The following is a 17,408-nucleotide window of genomic DNA, read 5'->3' as shown; positions in this document are numbered from 1 at the left end:
AATCAGAACGGAAGTTACTGGGGATATTTGTCTGGTTATTATTATTTTTTATCTCGGGACGCTTCTTGAACTTAGTCTATCTTTCAACTTCCAGTTCAAACATTCATTCTATCCCACATAAGCGACGATGCCTCCAACAATTCCCCAAGAAAACATTGAAAATGCTCTAAGGCATATCGTACCACACATAAAACAACATGTCCAGTCTCAAAAGAGTGATTCGCGAAAGAATCCATTTTTCCTGGGCTTGACTGGCCTCCAAGGCAGTGGGAAGTCTACCTGGACCGACGCCCTGGTACAGTCCCTCACAGAAGTACATGGCTACAAGACCGTCAATATCTCACTCGACGATCTATATCATGACCATGATGAGCTTGTGCGAATTCGGACAGAAAATCCATCCAACAAACTCCTACAGACGCGTGGTCAGCCTGGCACGCATGATACCAAGCTCTCGGTCGCATTTTTCGCCGATATGGCTGACATGAAGACCGACACTTTGATCCCATCATTCGATAAGAGTCTATTCAACGGAGAAGGCGGAAGAGCGCCTGAGGAGAAGTGGCATCGAATCCCTGCTGGTACCACAATCGACGTGGTTGTTTTCGAGGGATGGTGCGTCGGATTTTCACCCCTTGATGAGGCGGATGTTCAGCGGCGATGGAGCGAAACGGCACAGAATGGAGAAGATTCAGTGAAATACCCTACTGAAACTTTGAAGGAACATTCAATTGAGCATTTACTACGTGTGAATGACAATCTGCGTCAATACTGCGACCTATTCATGGGACCGCGTCATTTCGACTTTCTCGTTCATCTGGACACCGACGATCTGGTAAATGTTTATGAATGGCGGGTACAGCAAGAGCATGCACTTCGTGCGAGGACGAATAGTGGCATGACGGATGAAGAAGTTGTGAATTTCGTCAAAGGGTATATGTCTGCTTATGAGCTGTATTTGGATCAACTGCGAAGGGGGTTCTTCCAACTTGATGAGTCTTGCAGCGATAGGGGACAACTCCGAGTGGTTTTGGATAAACAGAGGAAAGTCATTGAGATGTTAAGTCTTTCTTGAGTGTATTGTACTTTGATAGGAGTTATTTTATACTAGTATTTATGTTCTACAAACGCCCGCGTCCACGAGTTCAACATATCTCCACGTTCTATGTTCAATTTTGATTGTATACTAATTTCGACACTCCCTAGCCCCTATCACCTACTATGCACCGAACAAAAATATTCTGCTCTTACCTAGGTATCAGAAACTATGTTCAAGTTTAAGTCGTGAAGTACAAATGTGACGATCGAAGAGCGTGCTACTGGTATTATCCTAGGATTACATGGTGTATCATGTTCCCGATTAGACCTAGCGCACAGGCGAGCTTACCTAACTAGGTAGGTTCCTCGCAGCTGCCATCCTCCAGGCCATCTTAGTTTCTTCACACTTAGCTTTGCGTATCATATTCACCTATTATCCAATAGACTGGCCAGTATCACACCAGATCACAAAAAAGCGCCGAATCCGCCCCCCGCCTGGATCAAATTTGAGCCTTCTTACCCATGATCTCTGACTATGTCATCTCTGACCATGGACGAAACGATCCATGAAGCCGCAGGCTATGACCTGGTGTGGACTTCGACAGATGGCTCTCCCTTTTACCCGGAAGCAGCTTGTTCTGACAGCATTTTTAGGCCGATCTCCACTATCTTTTGGCTTCAAGGGGTCGAGTTCCTCAATGAACTCGTTGACGACCCCGGGTATGCACTCCAAAACGAGGTCACGTACCTCTCACATGGATCACCTAAGCTGTGGATTGTTGAGAGACTGTACGGTAAGACCCCGCGTTGATTTATGGACTGCATTGACACCAGCTATGACATGCCGGCCCTCTCAGAAGGCCCTGCCAGTAGCAAAGATCTGGTGAGGAATAGTCAAACTCCCCAGGGAATCATCAGTACCTCTGTACAGCAATCTCAGGCAGCAGATTTTTTTCTTTTGGTCGTAGAGACCCCAGATCAGCTATGATCTCTGGAGCAAGGATAAAGTGGGATATAAAATCCCGAAAAAGTTGCGACGGCTATTGAGACCAAGCTACTAGCTGCATTTGGCGACCATCTCTTGTTTCGTGGCCTTTCTCGACAGGCTCTCCTATCCCTTGTAGCAGTATTCTACCCGGTGATTGCATCAACGCAGCGATAACAAGTTCGGGCCGGGCTTCTACGCAAATCCGAGTGTTAGAGCAGCGGCCAGATATGCCGGCCCCAACGGCGTAATACTGGTTTTCAAACGTCTGTCAGAAATCATGACGAAGCTGACCCCTTCCGGACAAGATGGGGAGACATGTGTGCGCTTTTGGACCGGAATTCCGGTAGGTAAACAAGACAGCAGGGTACCAGCCAACTGTTGGGGAGCAGACGTCCTTAAGGGCGCAATTTCTGTTGCTGTATCAAGCCGAGATTCACGGCGGGCTGAAGAACCCAATACTCAAGCCGTTGGAGTTTCGTTGGAATCTTCCAAGGTTTCAAGGCATATTCCTCGGGATTACAGATGCTAATTTGGGTCGACCAGCTTGGTGGTTTTGAACTTGAACCTTGGAAGGCGAATACTTTTCTTCTTGCTGCTTCTGAAAAGGTGATAAGGGCCCCGTTCATTGATTTTTCTGTTTTTATTAATGACAAATAGCGTGATGGGTTTTACTTTTCTCAACATCAAATGCGTTTCGGAGTCGATTTGTTTTCGAACTTTGCATTTTCAATACGCATCGATCATTTCTACTACCATACCAAGAATCAAGTCATTCGCTACTAGGAGTATTTGTTTTGAAAAGACTTTGCTAGCAATACTTAGTACTTTGCCTCTAGCAATCTTCCAATTTGCCAGCATAGGCTTGAACGCATATTTTGTACAAAGGGATCATTGACGAACTGCGCGGTATTCTTAGCAAACCCCAGTCCCGTCTACGTAGGTTGCTGCAGACTGTTTCGGTCATGAAAGCGGCCGATAATTAGGATTAATATCATTCTCATCCATTCAGTCCTCAAAGTATTCCTTTCAAGTCTCAACGTCCATCCCGAAGTTTAACCGGGCCGAATCCGCGGAGTCCGAGCACAGCAAGCGGGGAAGCAGTGGGGTTGACCTAAAACGATCCCAATGACTCAATGACAGTTGTTGATTAGCGGCTTGGCAATTGAGATTCCAAGTTCACAAGTGTTAAACTGGAATAATACTTAAAATCGACGCTATTGGCATCATAAACCCCTCACATTCACCAGATCACCCTCTCCAACACCCATGTCCACCCCGCAGAGAAAAGATGCCGGGGTCCGCATCGAGCCTGTGGATCGACCGGAAGATATCGAACAAGCATTCCACTGCCTCGGCGAGGCCTTCGGCCGCCAGGCTCAAGACGGTGTCTGGACCGCAATGAATCCTGGATGGGACACGCCTACAGGAAAAGCGAGCGGAGCTGCGCGGATGGTCGCCCGCTGGCGAGGAATTACCACCGACAAGAATGGCAATCCCAATACCGTCTTTCTGAAGGCAACGGTGCCTAGTGCGCAAGCAGATGGAGAACGCACCGTTGCTGGACTCGCTATCTGGGCACAGGCTTCCTGTGTTGAGGGCTATGGCGATCCTCCAAGTGAGGATATGGTTAAAGCTATGAATCTTGAGGAATTGTATCCTGGAAATGAAACCGAGCAGCGCTATCTCGCCCAGGTCATGACTTCCTTTCTGCGTAAGCGCAATGAGGTCATCAAGGAAAAGGCTTCTTCTACTCAGCCGGCTGTGCTGGTATTGGATATATGTGCTGTTGATCCGGCTCATCAGCGCAAGGGCATTGCAAAAGGACTAGTGCAGTGGGGTCTGGATGAGGCAAAGCGACGCGGTGATTTGGAGTTGATCCTTGAGGGGTCTAGTATGGGGAGACTCGTATATGCGCAAATGGGATTTGAGGCACAAGGGCCAGATGTTGATTATATTGTTGATGAGGAGTTTGCTGGTCGAAGCAGACCAGCCAACGTCTTCATGCGCAGGCGGAATGGGAATTCTTAGGATGTTCGATTAGAATGGATTATGGAACTGGAATAGCTTCAGATTAGGAAGGGCTCGGCTCTTCTAAATTAGACTGTCCTTCGCATTGAGATTGATCATTCGGTTTCCAGGTGATATTAGTCTCAAGTAGGCAATTCCCGCATTTATCATTTTATAATGTACATATCAGCGCTAGCAGCGCTACAGTAGATTGCCATGGATCATCCATGGTCCATCAGCCACATTCCATATATCACTCATGAACAGGGACGATGGATCCGAGAAGGGTAAAGAATCATGTCCTGTAATGCCAGGATAAAATGGGGCATCTGCATTGGCTGCATTGCCAAAAATCAGTCCCGCAGAGGATTGCCCGGCCGTAAAAACATCGTCCGCTGAGAGATTGGCTTGCCCTTGTGTATCATATGAAGAAAGAATCGAAGGGTCACCGGTATCGACGGCCTGGGCTGCAGAGGAACCGAATGATGGATCCAAACTTGAATGCTGCTTCCCCGCGGTGGAAGGGTCGCCTTGCTGCCTACTTGTAGGACCTCGATCACGTTGCAAAGACCGAGGGTTGGACCGATATCCGTCGTCTGTAGAGTGTATATTTGGGGTCTTCAGGAATTGATTGTTGGGACCAGTCTGGGTGTGGTGAGAGGCAAGACCCGTAGCATCCAGTCCGGACGGATTTGTATTGGTCAAGGCCGACTCCATGCCTTTGATTGCTTCAATGCAAGTCTCGGGCCAGCTACTCCCGCGCAGGGCCAGATTTTCCAGGATACTGACGCCCATCCTGGCATATTTCAATGCCGTGGTCGTAGCAAGCTCGCCCTCCCACGAAGCATACATCAATACCAAACACGCCATCCAAGTCGTCCATGTAAAGGACGGCCAGGTCAAGGGAGCATCGGAGGAAGAAGACATATATTTCTTCAGAGCTGCTAGTAGTGTCCGCGAAGAAGCAATGCAGGTCTGCAAAGCGTTTTTATATTCTGAACTGGGTTTCTCGGCGGCGAGAAGAGGTCGATTCATCGAGATGATAGCCTCGTGTCTCAAAACCATGAGCAATAAGCGATGGTAAGGACTCAAATTCGGATTCTGTCCTGGCTCAGTATGCTCTTCCTCGATGATATTCACATCATCATAGACTTCGTTCCACCACTGGGACAGCTCGCCGTTGACATGTGATGCTTCGACAGTACCGGCATGACTATGGAGAATAGACTTGTTGCGCAATTCTAGAATTAGTCCCCGGATTCTGGCAAATTTCGCAAGATGAGACAGAAGACGCAGCCGATTGTCGTCTGGTGACGTGGATGCTGGACCAGTTGCAACGTGTCGTTCATCACCCGGATAGCATACATCGATATCATCGTCGCGGATCCCCAGTGGGATTCCTAGTGCCTGTGAAAGGTATCGCTCAAGGCAGTAGATGGACCAGAAGAGCCGCCTTCGAATGCCCACCTCTTCGCTGCTGAAAACAGAGAATCGGCCAGGACAGCGATGCAATCCGAGGTGGAAGGCGGTTCGAGTGATGACTCCACCGACTCGAGAGGCGGCATTCAGTCGTAGTAACGAGGTGAGTGCAAGTTGAGCCAAGAATGCAGACTGAAGCAAGGGAAGAGTTGTAGGCTCTGCAAAAATACTTTGAATATCCTGCATCACATGTTGTACAGTTGAGAAGACCAATGACGCAGGCACTGGTCCCATTTTCGATGCCGAATTTTCCATTTGTCGGCTATCTTCGAGGGATATCGATATGATCGAGCGAATGATGATCATATCTAGTCGGCTGATCGCAGATGGGCCGTGCTGGCTGAGTTTTTCCATGGCTTTGAGCACTGTTGGAGCGTGGAGACATGGGAAGACTGGATGCCAATTCTCAAAGTAGTGCCGGGTCCAATTGACCAGATCTTCGAAAGTGTGTGTTGGATTTGGCGAAAAATTCAGCTCATCTGTTGACCACAGAATATCCGTGTCTAGAGTGCCTCGCTGCAAGCGATCATCTTCCCCAGGCACTGAGCTCTTGTCTCGAGCTCTAGTCTGCTGGAGATCTGCCGAGCGACGGGCAAATGCATTGTAGACATGGCGAATAAAGTGAATACCACTGGAGCTTCCAAGAAAACTGGCGGAGCCGTCGTTCTGGGACTCTCTCATGAAGCCAATCTCACGCGGTGACGGCCTCGATGTGCCGGCTGTCGAAGCACGCTTGCGTCTTTTGGTGCGAGGGCCATACTGCCAGTCCGGATCATGATCCTCAAAGCGCGTACCGACCGATGAGGGCGATGTCATGGCTGTCTCTTGTGTCACATATCTGATCCGTTCAATGCTTATCCCAGTCGCACATCACATTATCCCAGTAACCTACAATCCGATGGGTGCCAAGAAGAAGGAGGGTAAGCGGTGCGTCTGATTACATTCCAGATGCAAATGAAATGCAAACGCAAGGATGCCAATCAGCAGTTGCTTCCCTTCGCTCCCGAAGACTCAACACGTGACTCTACCAGATTTGCGCCGGACAAAAACACCTCCGGACGACACCGCATTTCCCCGACTCCATCAGATCATATCTATAGCGTCACAAAAGGCAGATCTTTGCGCCGAATATATCATATTTTATAATTTATTTTCATCTAGTCAATTTTCGGCTTTATCCTATCAATCATATACGATGAGGTCCTCCCGATCAAGACGAGCACAGGGCTCAGATTCGACCATGCCAGGTTAGTCCCAGTCTCCGTCTCCATTTTCATCCATCTTCAGAAGTGGTTGTGTGTATTGATATCTGAACAATTAGAAGATGATAATCTGAGTCCAATATCGTGCGAGGCTTGCAGGCAACGCAAATGCAAGGTAAGTAGTCTCTTTGGCAATCGGAGGGTCCTGGCATCGCTGATCTCGGATATTAGTGTGACCGGAAATTGTAAGACTGACCAGATCTGATCGATCTTGATGATGGAATCATGATTCTGACTATCACTGTTATTTAGACCCCACTGCTCTCAATGTAGTAGCGAGCCAGGGAAGTGTGTCTACCCTGAAAGTGGTAAAAGGTAGGCTTGCCCGGAGAGGGTCCAATTCACCATCGAGATGTGGCTAATATACCTTATTTTCACGGCTCAGAGGACTACCCCTTGGCTACCTGAACCAACTAGAGCAGCGCCTCGCTGAAACAGAATCGGCCTTGTATGGGGCTCTTGTGACACTCCGCTCCATGCAACCCACGACTGTAGCCCAGGTATCGGCCAAGCCGGACTCGACGCAGAAACAAAAGGCTGCACGCATGGATGAATGGTCTCAATTGCCACTCCGAGGATGGTCCGATATGGAACATTGGATGATCTCCATGTCCGACCATTACACGATTGAACAATCCCAGAGTATCAATTTGCCTGGGTCCGGGTCTCAGATGTCGGTCTCTCCCGGCCACGCAGTGAATAACGAGACGTATAGTCCGGGGATGGCGATAGAAGTACCCGGCCCATCGGCATATGGCTGGGAGACGAGAGAAGATATCAACATGAACAGTCCATATGAGATCCACCTCCATCCCCCAGCTATGGTATCTTCACCTGTATATTCGCGACATCAGGGTGTGGGCGGATCGGAGGGTATGGCTTCTCCCGCCGATGGGATCTCAGAATATGCCCCAGGCGCATCGGCTGGCGGAAGTGAAAGCAGAACCGAGGCAAACCATGCTGATAGAGCAGAAGAGCTGTCAAAAAACAACCCCTGTATATACTTTTAATTTACAGTCTTCAGCAGCTGTCTCGACGCGATGGGGCACCAATCTACCTGCAACCACCGGTCTCAAACCACGTGATCTAGATAGGGGCAAGACAGAAGTTTGAGTCGGTGTGCCTTAAACTTCTCCCTCGCAGCAAGCAAGCCAGCAAAGACAGAAAAGAAAAGAAAAGCATACCACACCCCTCCATTCCGTTCATGTAGGGCATCGATATTGGCATGGGCATCAACACCTTAGCCACGTCAGTTGCGGGAGCCAGCAGTCCTGGATGAAAGAAAGACTTCGATTCGATCTCTCGCCCCACAATCCAGATTTTCAGCCCAGTGGAGGCCAACGGATTTTAAGATGAAAAGTGTGGTCCACACCTCTCCACCAACCCAAAATACCCCCCCTTCCCCACGAGGGAAACTGCTCACAGGTTCGTGTCACGGTGAAAACTCCCCGGTCAGGTCCGCTATGCCAGTGGGATGGGATTGGCTGTGTCCCTGCAGGCCGGTCGCACCATGACCACGCCGGCTGATTCGGTTCTACTCGGTGAGAATAGTGATTGGCTTATAAGTAGCCTACCAGCCGTCCCTGGGGCCTGTCGATCTTTACTGGCCACGGAGCACAGACTCTTCGTAGTGAAGCACGGAGTGGTAGGGGTCCGTGGTGAAACGCCAATTGGAGGACGGACCTCCCCCGAATAAGAGCACCAAGACTTTCGGGCGTTTCACTCAAATTTTGATCGTAAAGCATAATGGCGTCACATCTGGTCTGTCATTGTCGACTTTTGCGGTGGGTTGTGTATGCGATGTGTCGCGACTAGACCTGTACACGTCGAACCCATGTCCTCTTGGGCACCGACGGATGACCCACGGAGGGATGGAAAAAAGGGAAACTATCATACCCCATTGCATTCGTCCTTGGATTTGCATGACGACCCTCGACCAGGGGGAGGCCCCTACAGGCACGGGCATAGAGACGGGCATGGGACGGAGGACGGGGGGGCATGGGGCGTGAGCATATGACACTCTATGGTCGGTGCTCTTTTTTTGGTCCCAGTGTTCCGTAAAGGCGATAGCGAAGGCAAATTGGTAGAAAATAGATCAATGCCCATGCCAGATGCCAGCCAAGGGGTAATTCTGGCTCTGGTCGAACCACCACGCCATTCAGGGATCGAAAGGGTCTGGAAGAACCGTTCGCCACGCATAGTGTTTGGGTGAAACTTGTGAGTGGTTAGAGACTCGATCGGCCCCATCGTCGGGGCAAGTAAACCTTGGGAATTCCCTAGGTTTGGGTTTGGCTCTGGTGGATAACGGAGGAGAACCCAACGTTCTAAGCGCCGACTGTTAGTTGTGTGTGGACGGGCCTGGCTGGATCTTTCCCCCCCCTGCCCTAGTTTCCCTAGTGTTCTCCAACCTCAACTCTCTCTCTCCCTTCTTCCTCTTTACAACTCCTCCCCTTGGGACTATCCTTCATTTTCAAAGAGTCCTACATTCCTTTAGTGACTCTCACTTCACTTCTATCGAGTCCTAGTGACTCCTTTTTTCTGCCTTTCCCATCCTTTACCATTAAAAAAAGATATCTCCCTTTGGGCGCGTCCTGGTTGTACGCCCCATTCTTTCTTTCTCTTTACCCCATACGCCCTGGACATAAAGAAATTGTCCTGCACCATTTTGCTGTGCGAAATCCACTTGGGCCAAAATTGTCTCGACATTCATTCTCACCTTTGTGAAAGTTAACAATCGAAATCTATCATCCCATCATCCAACATCAACGCTTTCTGATACCGGACATTCTTGATATTGATCTACCACATTCCTCGTCTCCGCATCCCGCTCTCGCTCTACCACGCGACATTCAAATACTTCAAATTCGAGTGCCGCGAAAAGGAAAGATCGCTAGTGTTCAAGAACAAGCAGCGAGACATTTCGCCAGATTCAATTTCGAAATCGCGTTCGGTGTACGCCCACCGTCGATCCATCAACACAATCCGACGAATATCTATCTGAATTCATCATGTCGACCATCACTCGCGCATTCACCAAGCGCAACAAGCGCCCGGAGGTGTCTGCACCCATGCCGTACCGTGGCGAAGGCCATGTCCGATTCAACTCGGGTTCCATAAAGCGCGGCAACATCTCCGGTCCGGTGCAGCTCATATCTACCACCAACATGTTGGCCTACAATGCACCCGATCTGAATTCTAATTCTTCATCTGCCTCGTCGTTGCGGTCGCGCGACGACTCTGATTTCTCCATTTCGCCCCACAGTTACTCTTCATCCATCACTTCGCCTGATGTCTCGCCATACGAGTCCGAGCCCGTGGATTCGTCTTATTTTCCCAAGCGGTCTGCGACCGTGACAAGCCACCCCCGCTCTTCTGCGACATCATCTTCATCGAACGAGGCTCCGTTGATTCCCAAGCGTGCTCTGTCGCACACCAAGCGATCCCACCAGGAGCTAGCTCGCAAGCGGTCGCAGCATCGATTGTCGCCTCCTCCCCTGGCTGCTCCCCGCAGTAACCCCACCATGCGTGCTTCCCAGGATATGTTCCGGGCAGAGGCTCACCCCTTTAGCAAGGAACTGGAGCAAGTGAATGAGGTGGCTGAGGAATTCGGGGCAACTCCTCTGATGGACGAAGAGGAGCGCACTTTGCGCCGCAAGGGCCTCCAGAAATTCACTGTCGACGATTATCTATTCGAAATTGAGGATCTCTACGGCAGCATCTTTGACGATCAATTGGGCCCCCTGAGCACAGGTGCCTGGCTATGAACTCAAATCGATAATATCCTACTGTTCCGTTCCCGGTTGACCCGGGGTGATCGACGACGACCTACAAGCGAAATTACAGAAAGGGGGACCGGTCTCCCTCTTCTCCCCAATTCGCTACGACTAACTCTTATTCCTTCATTGATACGATTCTCCGATTGTTTTGTTTTGTTTTCCCTGATTCGCACTATACCATGGGAGGAGCCTCTCTTCAGTTCCCGCGCGTTCGGTCTCTCATTATGCCGCTTACATTGGCTGCGTGTATGGTTTATGCGCCACGCAAGCCTTGTTGAATTGTCTTTTTTTCTTTCGTTTTTTTATTTTTTTTTTTCGGGAAGGGGAGGGAAGCTGAGAAATACCTGTGGTTTTCAATATGGCGCGTTCTATCAGCATCTACTACTTCTCTATCAATTCGTCAGTTAGATTTGGGTCTTTTTTCCCTAGATGATGCATCGAATAAGAACTTAAAAGTGAAACTGCAAAATAACGACCAATTACATTGTAAATATCACTAAAATTGTAACCATACTTACTACTAAAGTACTATCCAACAGTATGACATAATCGCTCACCGCTCGAGTCACGAGACCCACCGCCCCACCGTGCGAAAAGAGAAAATATTCTCTGCTTCTTCCTAAGGGCTCATCTTCAACTTTTGTCTGAGCATCCACATCTCTGTCTGCATCCTATTTCAACCTAATTCCAAGCCGAACGAATGTCCTTCACGGGTGCAGACAGACATCCGTGGTCTGAATCGTTTATCCTGTAGTGCAAATCTGCAATCTGATCGTGCGGTCGGTCGTGTGCTTGGGTACCTCAACGAGCCTCAACTCCATCGACCACTCGAACTGTCCCTCAATTCAACCCGGAGGTCCGGACCGATCAATGTCAACCATTCTGCGGTCCCTCTAGATTCTATTTTATCCATCCACGACGTTCTCACCTGGCCATGCCTTCGGTTGCCACTGCTCACACCTCGGCGCTTACAGCCACCCCTTCAACCCACTGCTCGAAAATGCTGGCGGCTTCGTCCCCCATCTCTATCCTTAAATCCGCCAAACGGACAGGCATGAAACGCACAATGGAGGAAGCGGACCTCAGCCTCTCCCCCTCATCCTCCTTCTCCGATGCCGGTACTGAGGACGCCCACATCAAGAAACGCCCCCCGCGTTACCTTCGCCGAGAAGACCGAAAGTCAGGCTCCCCCCGATCGACGTGACACAAACAACGACGACCATGACCCCGCTGAAGAGCTCCCCTGTTGTTCGAGAAGAGGTCCGAAAGGCAATTCATCGCCATGTCATGATGGGAGAGAATGAGGCCTACGACAAAATCAAGGAGATCTTCGTGGCTGACCCGAAGAAGGCGAGCGATCCAACCTACTTTTACGAACTCCCTACGCATGCCGATCTAAGAAATCACCTCATGGGTCTTCTTTCTCACATCTCTTCATTGGATCGCAACTGCAGCAGCCTAGTCACTGCGGTTCTGAACAGCGAATGGCTCGGTCGGGATGACTCTTATGTCAAACTCTTCATTCGGTTCTTGGGTAATTTGGCCGCCGCACAGGGTGGATATCTTTCGCTTGTCTTGAAAATGCTCGTCAACAAGCTGGTCGCTATCCCTCGAGGGACGGGCCGACTTCCTGGCTACTCCCCTGTGTCCACTCCCGAGATCTTCAACCGGGTCCACAAGGCGCTCCGCCATGTTATGCAGCTTATCCCAGCTGGAAGTGGAGCGTTGTCACCTCTTCTATCATCACAATTTCCTTTCGAGACAGACTCGGCCAAATCCTTCATTTGCTACACCCAGAACCTCATCCGGATTATTGGATATACCCCAGAACTGCAGTCAGATATCCTCGCTGTTATCACTGAAAAGCTTGTTAAAGTTGATGTTCAAATCCAAGTAGACCTCGAAGACTTTGAGGAGGAACTCGGAGAGGGCCTTCTCCAAGGTGTATCGCCCGAGGAGGATGTCGACGATGAAGCCGATGACGATTCGATTGTCAGTGATGAGTCGGATGATGATACCGATCGTGTTACAGAAATTAAAGGAAACATCCAGAAGGTGGATGGCATGATCGATATTCTTTTCGAGTACTACACGACACCTTTCATGACGGGCAGCTTGGGTGACAAGGAAAACACCTTAGATCTTCTTTTGAGCCACTTCCAAACCATCATTCTCCCAACCTACCGCTCTCGACACTCCCAATTCCTCCTCTTCCACTTCTCACAGTGCTCACCGATACTGGTTGAACGATTCACCTCGGCCTGTGTCCAAATCATCTTCAACAAACTCCAGCCCAGCCTTACCCGGCAATCGGCGGCGGCTTACCTGGCCAGCTTTGTCGCTCGCGGGGCCCACATCTCGGGCGAAGTTGTCCGAAATGTCTTCGATGTCTTGCTCACCCACCTAAACAAGCTTCGTGCCACCTTCGAAAACGGCTGCCGGGGTCCGGATCTGCGCCGCTACGGGCCATTCTACTCCACCGCTCAAGCCATTATCTACATCTTCTGCTTCCGATGGCGCGACCTGACAACCGCCGCAATCGATGGCGACAGCCCTGAGCAGGTCGAGGAACTGGAGCCAAGTCAGGTGACATTTCCGCCAAATATCAAGGAAATTCTTCACAAGTCGATCTACTCGCGTTTGAACCCCCTCAAGATATGTTCGCCCGGGATTGTCACGGAATTTGCCCGCATCTCTCACCACTTCCAACTACTCTACGTTTACCCTCTCCTCGAAACCAACAAGCGACTCCGCGTATCTGCCTTCCGCAGTATTGCCAGCCTTACCAATGCCAACTTCAGTTCAGTCGAACGCGATGTCCGTGCCGGCGATCATCTAGGCTACCAAATGGACGCATACTTCCCCTTTGACCCGTACCAGCTCCCGCGCAGTCGGCGCTGGGTGGAAGGAGACTATGTGGAATGGCGCGGTGTCCCCGGGCTACATGAGGATGACAACTCTGACAGCGAGGCCGATGATGATGGCGAAGATGATGAAGAGATTGCCACGGCAACAGACGAAGAGTAAGCATGCGAGAGAGCACCTCACATCTATCATCTAAATCCTTTCTTTTCTTTCTCTGATTCACCAAAATCTGCATTTTCATGTGATGTGTCTGGTTGATATAAACTCCCCAAATATCTGTTCGTTTTAGCGTGGCGCCTGGGTTTGCTACTAAATTTCTTTATTGTTCTGTTCTTTCGAGACCAAAAGTTCGATACCATTTCAATGTTGATGCCTGATGATATCGCTGCTTTTGAGCGTGCATGGAAATATTTCCTCCTGGTGGAAGATCATCATTTCTAGCTGGCATAGCCATACCTTACAACAATGGGAAATTCTCACTTATGATGCCGTGTTACGAATAAGCCTAATACCTGCCTGTCTGGGGCATTAGTAGAATTCCCCATTCTTGTCCAGGGGCCTTTGAGACAACCCTGCCGTGATGCATGTCTGTTACCGTCTAAATCGACCCCAACGAGAACACGAAAAGACTTCTCAAGGTTATGAGATTAAGCAACAGATTCTCGCTATTAAAGTTGCTAGAGAAAACACCCAATGAAACAAGATGCCGACGAAGAGTCCACCAGTTCGGGATTTACTCAGGGTCACCCCCAGGAAAGGCCTACCAAACAGACTCAACCATCACAAGCAACAGCAAAAGCGGCCAGCTTAACGAGCGTCACGGTTCGATCACATCCCACCTTCAACTTGGCCATTATCAGAAGGAAGCAGCATCGCCTCCAACCACAGCCCCTTTCCTACCCTGAGTCCCGTCGCATTTACTTCTTAACACAATCCTTCAAGTGCGACTCGACCATATCAATATCCAGACCAGAGCTCAGCTCATCAACAGAAACACGAGTACACTCAGTGATGACATCAATTGGGTGAGGATAAACCATTTTCTGACAATTCAGCATGCAGACCGCCATATCGTGGGTGCAGGTGCTGGCCACGGCCCCGGTTTGCGATTCGCAGCCCATGCTGGTCATGCCACAGGTCTTCATGCAGGGGACGTAGACGCCCAGTACGTCTTGCAGTTTCATGCTGTTCACGGGAGTGTCGTTCGGGAGCCAGGTTGGGGTTGAGCTGGCGAGGGTGATGAGGATGCTGATTGCGGTGATGTACTTCATTTTGGCCGGTGGTGGTCTTTCAAGGATGGTGGTTAGTTCCAAGGTTTGTTAGGGATTGTTTGGAGTATTGAAAGGAGAGTATACTCACGAGGTCTGAAACGTCTTATTGACTGTTGTTGGGGCTTGCTGGTGATGAATTGGATTGGACTGGAACGGTGAGAATAAAATATCGTGAAGATGGAAGACTGAGATGTCTTTATATGCTTTTCTTTCTCATCTTGGTCGAATTCTTGTACCTTTCCCCGGGGGATGTCAAGAGACATAACTGGGATGCTCCCTGCTTGTCGGTCCGGAAATTGCGGAGCATACCCAAGCTCGATAGGTAAAAAGGACTACGGCGGTGGTTCACAGATATCACCTACAGCCCTTGTCACAAGTTTATAGCCTATTGAAGTCGATCCGACATGGGTGGCAGTGGCACTTCGGATTCTACGGATAGGATCTGCCATCGTGAAAGGTACTCTGTTGTTGAGAACCTGTTTGGTATGCCTAGGTGTAATCGTGCGATTTCAGGCTTCGAGACTTTGGTGTTACGCGGCGTTCTAAGGTTGATATGGGTTTCGAGATCCTTCTTTGGGATTTGGTGAGTAAAAGCTGATACTAATTTGTTATTTGCAACGCAACTTTTACAATGACAAAGGGTATACTCTCGAGATGTGGCGTTTGTGCTAATGTTATAGTATCCCTTTTGGCTACGCTAAACTTTAACCCACTACCCTGCTCCAGATCATCTAATTGTCAGCGGTTAATGTTCACCAGTCATTACCAGAATTGCTGTACGACAGTAAGTTATCCCCCGCCTCCGCCTATTTTTGGATCAACGTTTGCTCTCGAACCTTAATTCGTATTGGAATATAGTCATCAGTGTCTCATATATTCTTTGGTAGGAAGATCCGGAGAAATATCAGTGACAGAGCCTCAACAATCACGAGCAAATGGTTGAGGAGTTGTTTAATGTATGAAACATACATCCATGGATTGACTCCGAATTTTTTCGTTCATGTAAGCTCAGGCCGTGGTCTTGGATATCCAGAAACTTTTACTGTTTTCCAAGAAGCCACACTGCTAGTAATGTAGCATGTTCCTGCACAGGTGGCCGATCAGGTTTGGGGAAAACAACCTAAGAAGCAAAGGTTTTATGTCTAGGTCAAGCTCGGTAAATTTAACGTTGATACTTACAGAAAAAAGCAGCCTTGGAGATGTTTTCTAATAATTGTGACTAACTCGCAGGGCATGATTGCCGGTGATTGATAAATATCTTATTCGGTTAAGCAATATCATTACAAATATGAAAATCACTAAGCACCAGCCCATAAACGCAAGGTTCCACTCAGAATTGATAGATCCGAGGGTTAGCGGTCGTAGGAATTACACACGTGAAGAAAAGGAGAGCATGCGGCCATTCCTGACTTCAATACTCAGAAATTATTCTCGCGATCACGGACGCTTCACAGCCTTGTTTTAGATCCCAGCTTCGGACATTCAGCTCACCTGAATACTTCAAGCCCTGGAGTATAATACTAGTATTAAGCATTTTGCGAGTCTGGCTCCATCTTCGGCAAAATGTAATCTTTGACCGTATATTCGTCAATAATTAACGCTCTATTGACTCCAAATGATGTGGAAATGGCTTGTGAAATATCCAAGACTATCATTCCGAGGGACCACGAGGCATGGTATAATCGAGTACTTCGGGTAATCTGCCATGAATGGAATGACTTCCAAGGTCGGATAATAATGACGCTGCGCGGACGAGGCGCTGTTGTACATTCTTGTGGCGAGGGCGGGAATTTCAGATCCGAGGGAGAGGACTGGCGCCGGGGATCGGAACGGACCTACATGTCAGCAGACATCCTCACATGGACCAATACAAGATTCTCTTCCCAGTTATGCCCGCAGGAGAATATTTTGAATATTTTGACTTTAGCGTGTTAGCGGGTAGATGGCCACTATCAAGAGAAAAAGAAATGAAAGATTATAAATGCTTTTGAGCCCTGAAGATTCCATTCGTTGATTCGCTATTATTATGCCTCCCCCTCACAGTCTGATCTATATGACAGGAGTTATGGGGGGGTGTTTGACATTGCAGTCAGTAGCTAGACAAGGGTATTTTCTGACCATCCAATCAACGTGGGGACAAGTTATTAGGCCTCGAGATGCATATTTCCGATCGATTCCGGACCAGATCTTTAATCGTCGCGCATCTCTTCTGGAATCTTACTATGGGTTATCTGGGCTATATACGACTTGCTGTCTTCCTTTTCTCCGGTATTCGCGGCATCTACGAATATATAGCGTGAGTAATCTTGCTCACACGACAAGGTAGGAAGCAGGTATTCGGCAGCGTTGTTGACTAGTATAAAAGCGATGGGATAGTCTTGTAGTCAGGGGAATGAAAAGGGTTGACCTTGTCGGTGCCACTATCTGCAACTGTTTGAAAGCCTTACGACATCGTGTGTAAACAAATCAAAACTTCAGTCTGTATGATTTAGACTAACCCGAAGTAGAAACTGTGACGATGTCTGGAAGTACGATGAGTTGCAAAAACTGCGGTGTCTCCATACCAAGTACAAAGCATGTTTGTCCTGCGTGTGGAAAACAGTGTCGATAACGGGTATTTCTGACCGATATACAATTTCGGATCTGTGCAATTTGGCTTAAAGCTGCTTTGGCCAGGTCTTTGAGAATAATTTATAAGGAAAGTCGCTTTATGTACTTGCGT

At 48.9% G+C, this 17,408-nt stretch overlaps 9 protein-coding genes across 9 annotated transcripts; 7 read left to right on the top strand and 2 right to left on the bottom strand.

Annotated features, from left to right (window-relative positions):
- Window positions 1–127: 127 nt before the first annotated feature.
- Window positions 128–1,075, top strand: N7533_006608 (uncharacterized protein; the record flags this gene model as incomplete). The annotated part of the gene is made up of 1 exon (XM_057103258.1): window positions 128–1,075. One exon carries the CDS (start codon window positions 128–130, stop codon window positions 1,073–1,075), a length of 948 nt encoding a protein of 315 aa, XP_056958215.1.
- A 498-nt stretch (window positions 1,076–1,573) lies between these two features.
- On the top strand, window positions 1,574–1,849 carry N7533_006607 (uncharacterized protein; the record flags this gene model as incomplete). The annotated part of the gene is made up of 1 exon (XM_057103257.1): window positions 1,574–1,849. One exon carries the CDS (start codon window positions 1,574–1,576, stop codon window positions 1,847–1,849), a length of 276 nt encoding a protein of 91 aa, XP_056958214.1.
- A 3-nt stretch (window positions 1,850–1,852) lies between these two features.
- N7533_006606 (uncharacterized protein) lies at window positions 1,853–2,555 on the top strand (the record flags this gene model as incomplete). The annotated part of the gene is made up of 3 exons (XM_057103256.1): window positions 1,853–1,955; window positions 2,070–2,176; window positions 2,205–2,555. 3 exons carry the CDS (start codon window positions 1,853–1,855, stop codon window positions 2,553–2,555), a joined length of 561 nt encoding a protein of 186 aa, XP_056958213.1.
- A 737-nt stretch (window positions 2,556–3,292) lies between these two features.
- Window positions 3,293–4,054, top strand: N7533_006605 (GNAT family N-acetyltransferase; the record flags this gene model as incomplete). Its single annotated transcript, XM_057103255.1, has 1 exon — window positions 3,293–4,054. The coding sequence occupies one exon, from the start codon at window positions 3,293–3,295 to the stop codon at window positions 4,052–4,054; it is 762 nt and encodes a 253-aa protein (XP_056958212.1).
- Window positions 4,055–4,234: 180 nt separating this feature from the next.
- On the bottom strand, window positions 4,235–6,328 carry N7533_006604 (CeGAL family transcription factor; the record flags this gene model as incomplete). Its single annotated transcript, XM_057103254.1, has 1 exon — window positions 4,235–6,328. One exon carries the CDS (start codon window positions 6,326–6,328, stop codon window positions 4,235–4,237), a length of 2,094 nt encoding a protein of 697 aa, XP_056958211.1.
- Window positions 6,329–6,362: 34 nt separating this feature from the next.
- On the top strand, window positions 6,363–7,784 carry N7533_006603 (uncharacterized protein; the record flags this gene model as incomplete). Its single annotated transcript, XM_057103253.1, has 4 exons — window positions 6,363–6,439; window positions 6,946–6,959; window positions 7,027–7,089; window positions 7,192–7,784. 4 exons carry the CDS (start codon window positions 6,363–6,365, stop codon window positions 7,782–7,784), a joined length of 747 nt encoding a protein of 248 aa, XP_056958210.1.
- Window positions 7,785–9,782: 1,998 nt separating this feature from the next.
- On the top strand, window positions 9,783–10,538 carry N7533_006602 (uncharacterized protein; the record flags this gene model as incomplete). The annotated part of the gene is made up of 1 exon (XM_057103252.1): window positions 9,783–10,538. One exon carries the CDS (start codon window positions 9,783–9,785, stop codon window positions 10,536–10,538), a length of 756 nt encoding a protein of 251 aa, XP_056958209.1.
- A 946-nt stretch (window positions 10,539–11,484) lies between these two features.
- On the top strand, window positions 11,485–13,577 carry N7533_006601 (rDNA-binding RNA polymerase I transcriptional factor; the record flags this gene model as incomplete). Its single annotated transcript, XM_057103251.1, has 2 exons — window positions 11,485–11,729; window positions 11,789–13,577. The coding sequence occupies 2 exons, from the start codon at window positions 11,485–11,487 to the stop codon at window positions 13,575–13,577; spliced, it is 2,034 nt and encodes a 677-aa protein (XP_056958208.1).
- A 755-nt stretch (window positions 13,578–14,332) lies between these two features.
- N7533_006600 (uncharacterized protein) lies at window positions 14,333–14,686 on the bottom strand (the record flags this gene model as incomplete). The annotated part of the gene is made up of 1 exon (XM_057103250.1): window positions 14,333–14,686. The coding sequence occupies one exon, from the start codon at window positions 14,684–14,686 to the stop codon at window positions 14,333–14,335; it is 354 nt and encodes a 117-aa protein (XP_056958207.1).
- Window positions 14,687–17,408: the final 2,722 nt, after the last annotated feature.

This window comes from Penicillium manginii (assembly GCF_028828005.1).
Source record: "Penicillium manginii strain IBT 31320 chromosome Unknown utg000005l:1.0-5665137.0:1.0-5668048.0, whole genome shotgun sequence".
NCBI lineage: Eukaryota > Fungi > Ascomycota > Eurotiomycetes > Eurotiales > Aspergillaceae > Penicillium > Penicillium manginii.
This window is presented reverse-complemented; position numbering and strand designations above follow the sequence as displayed.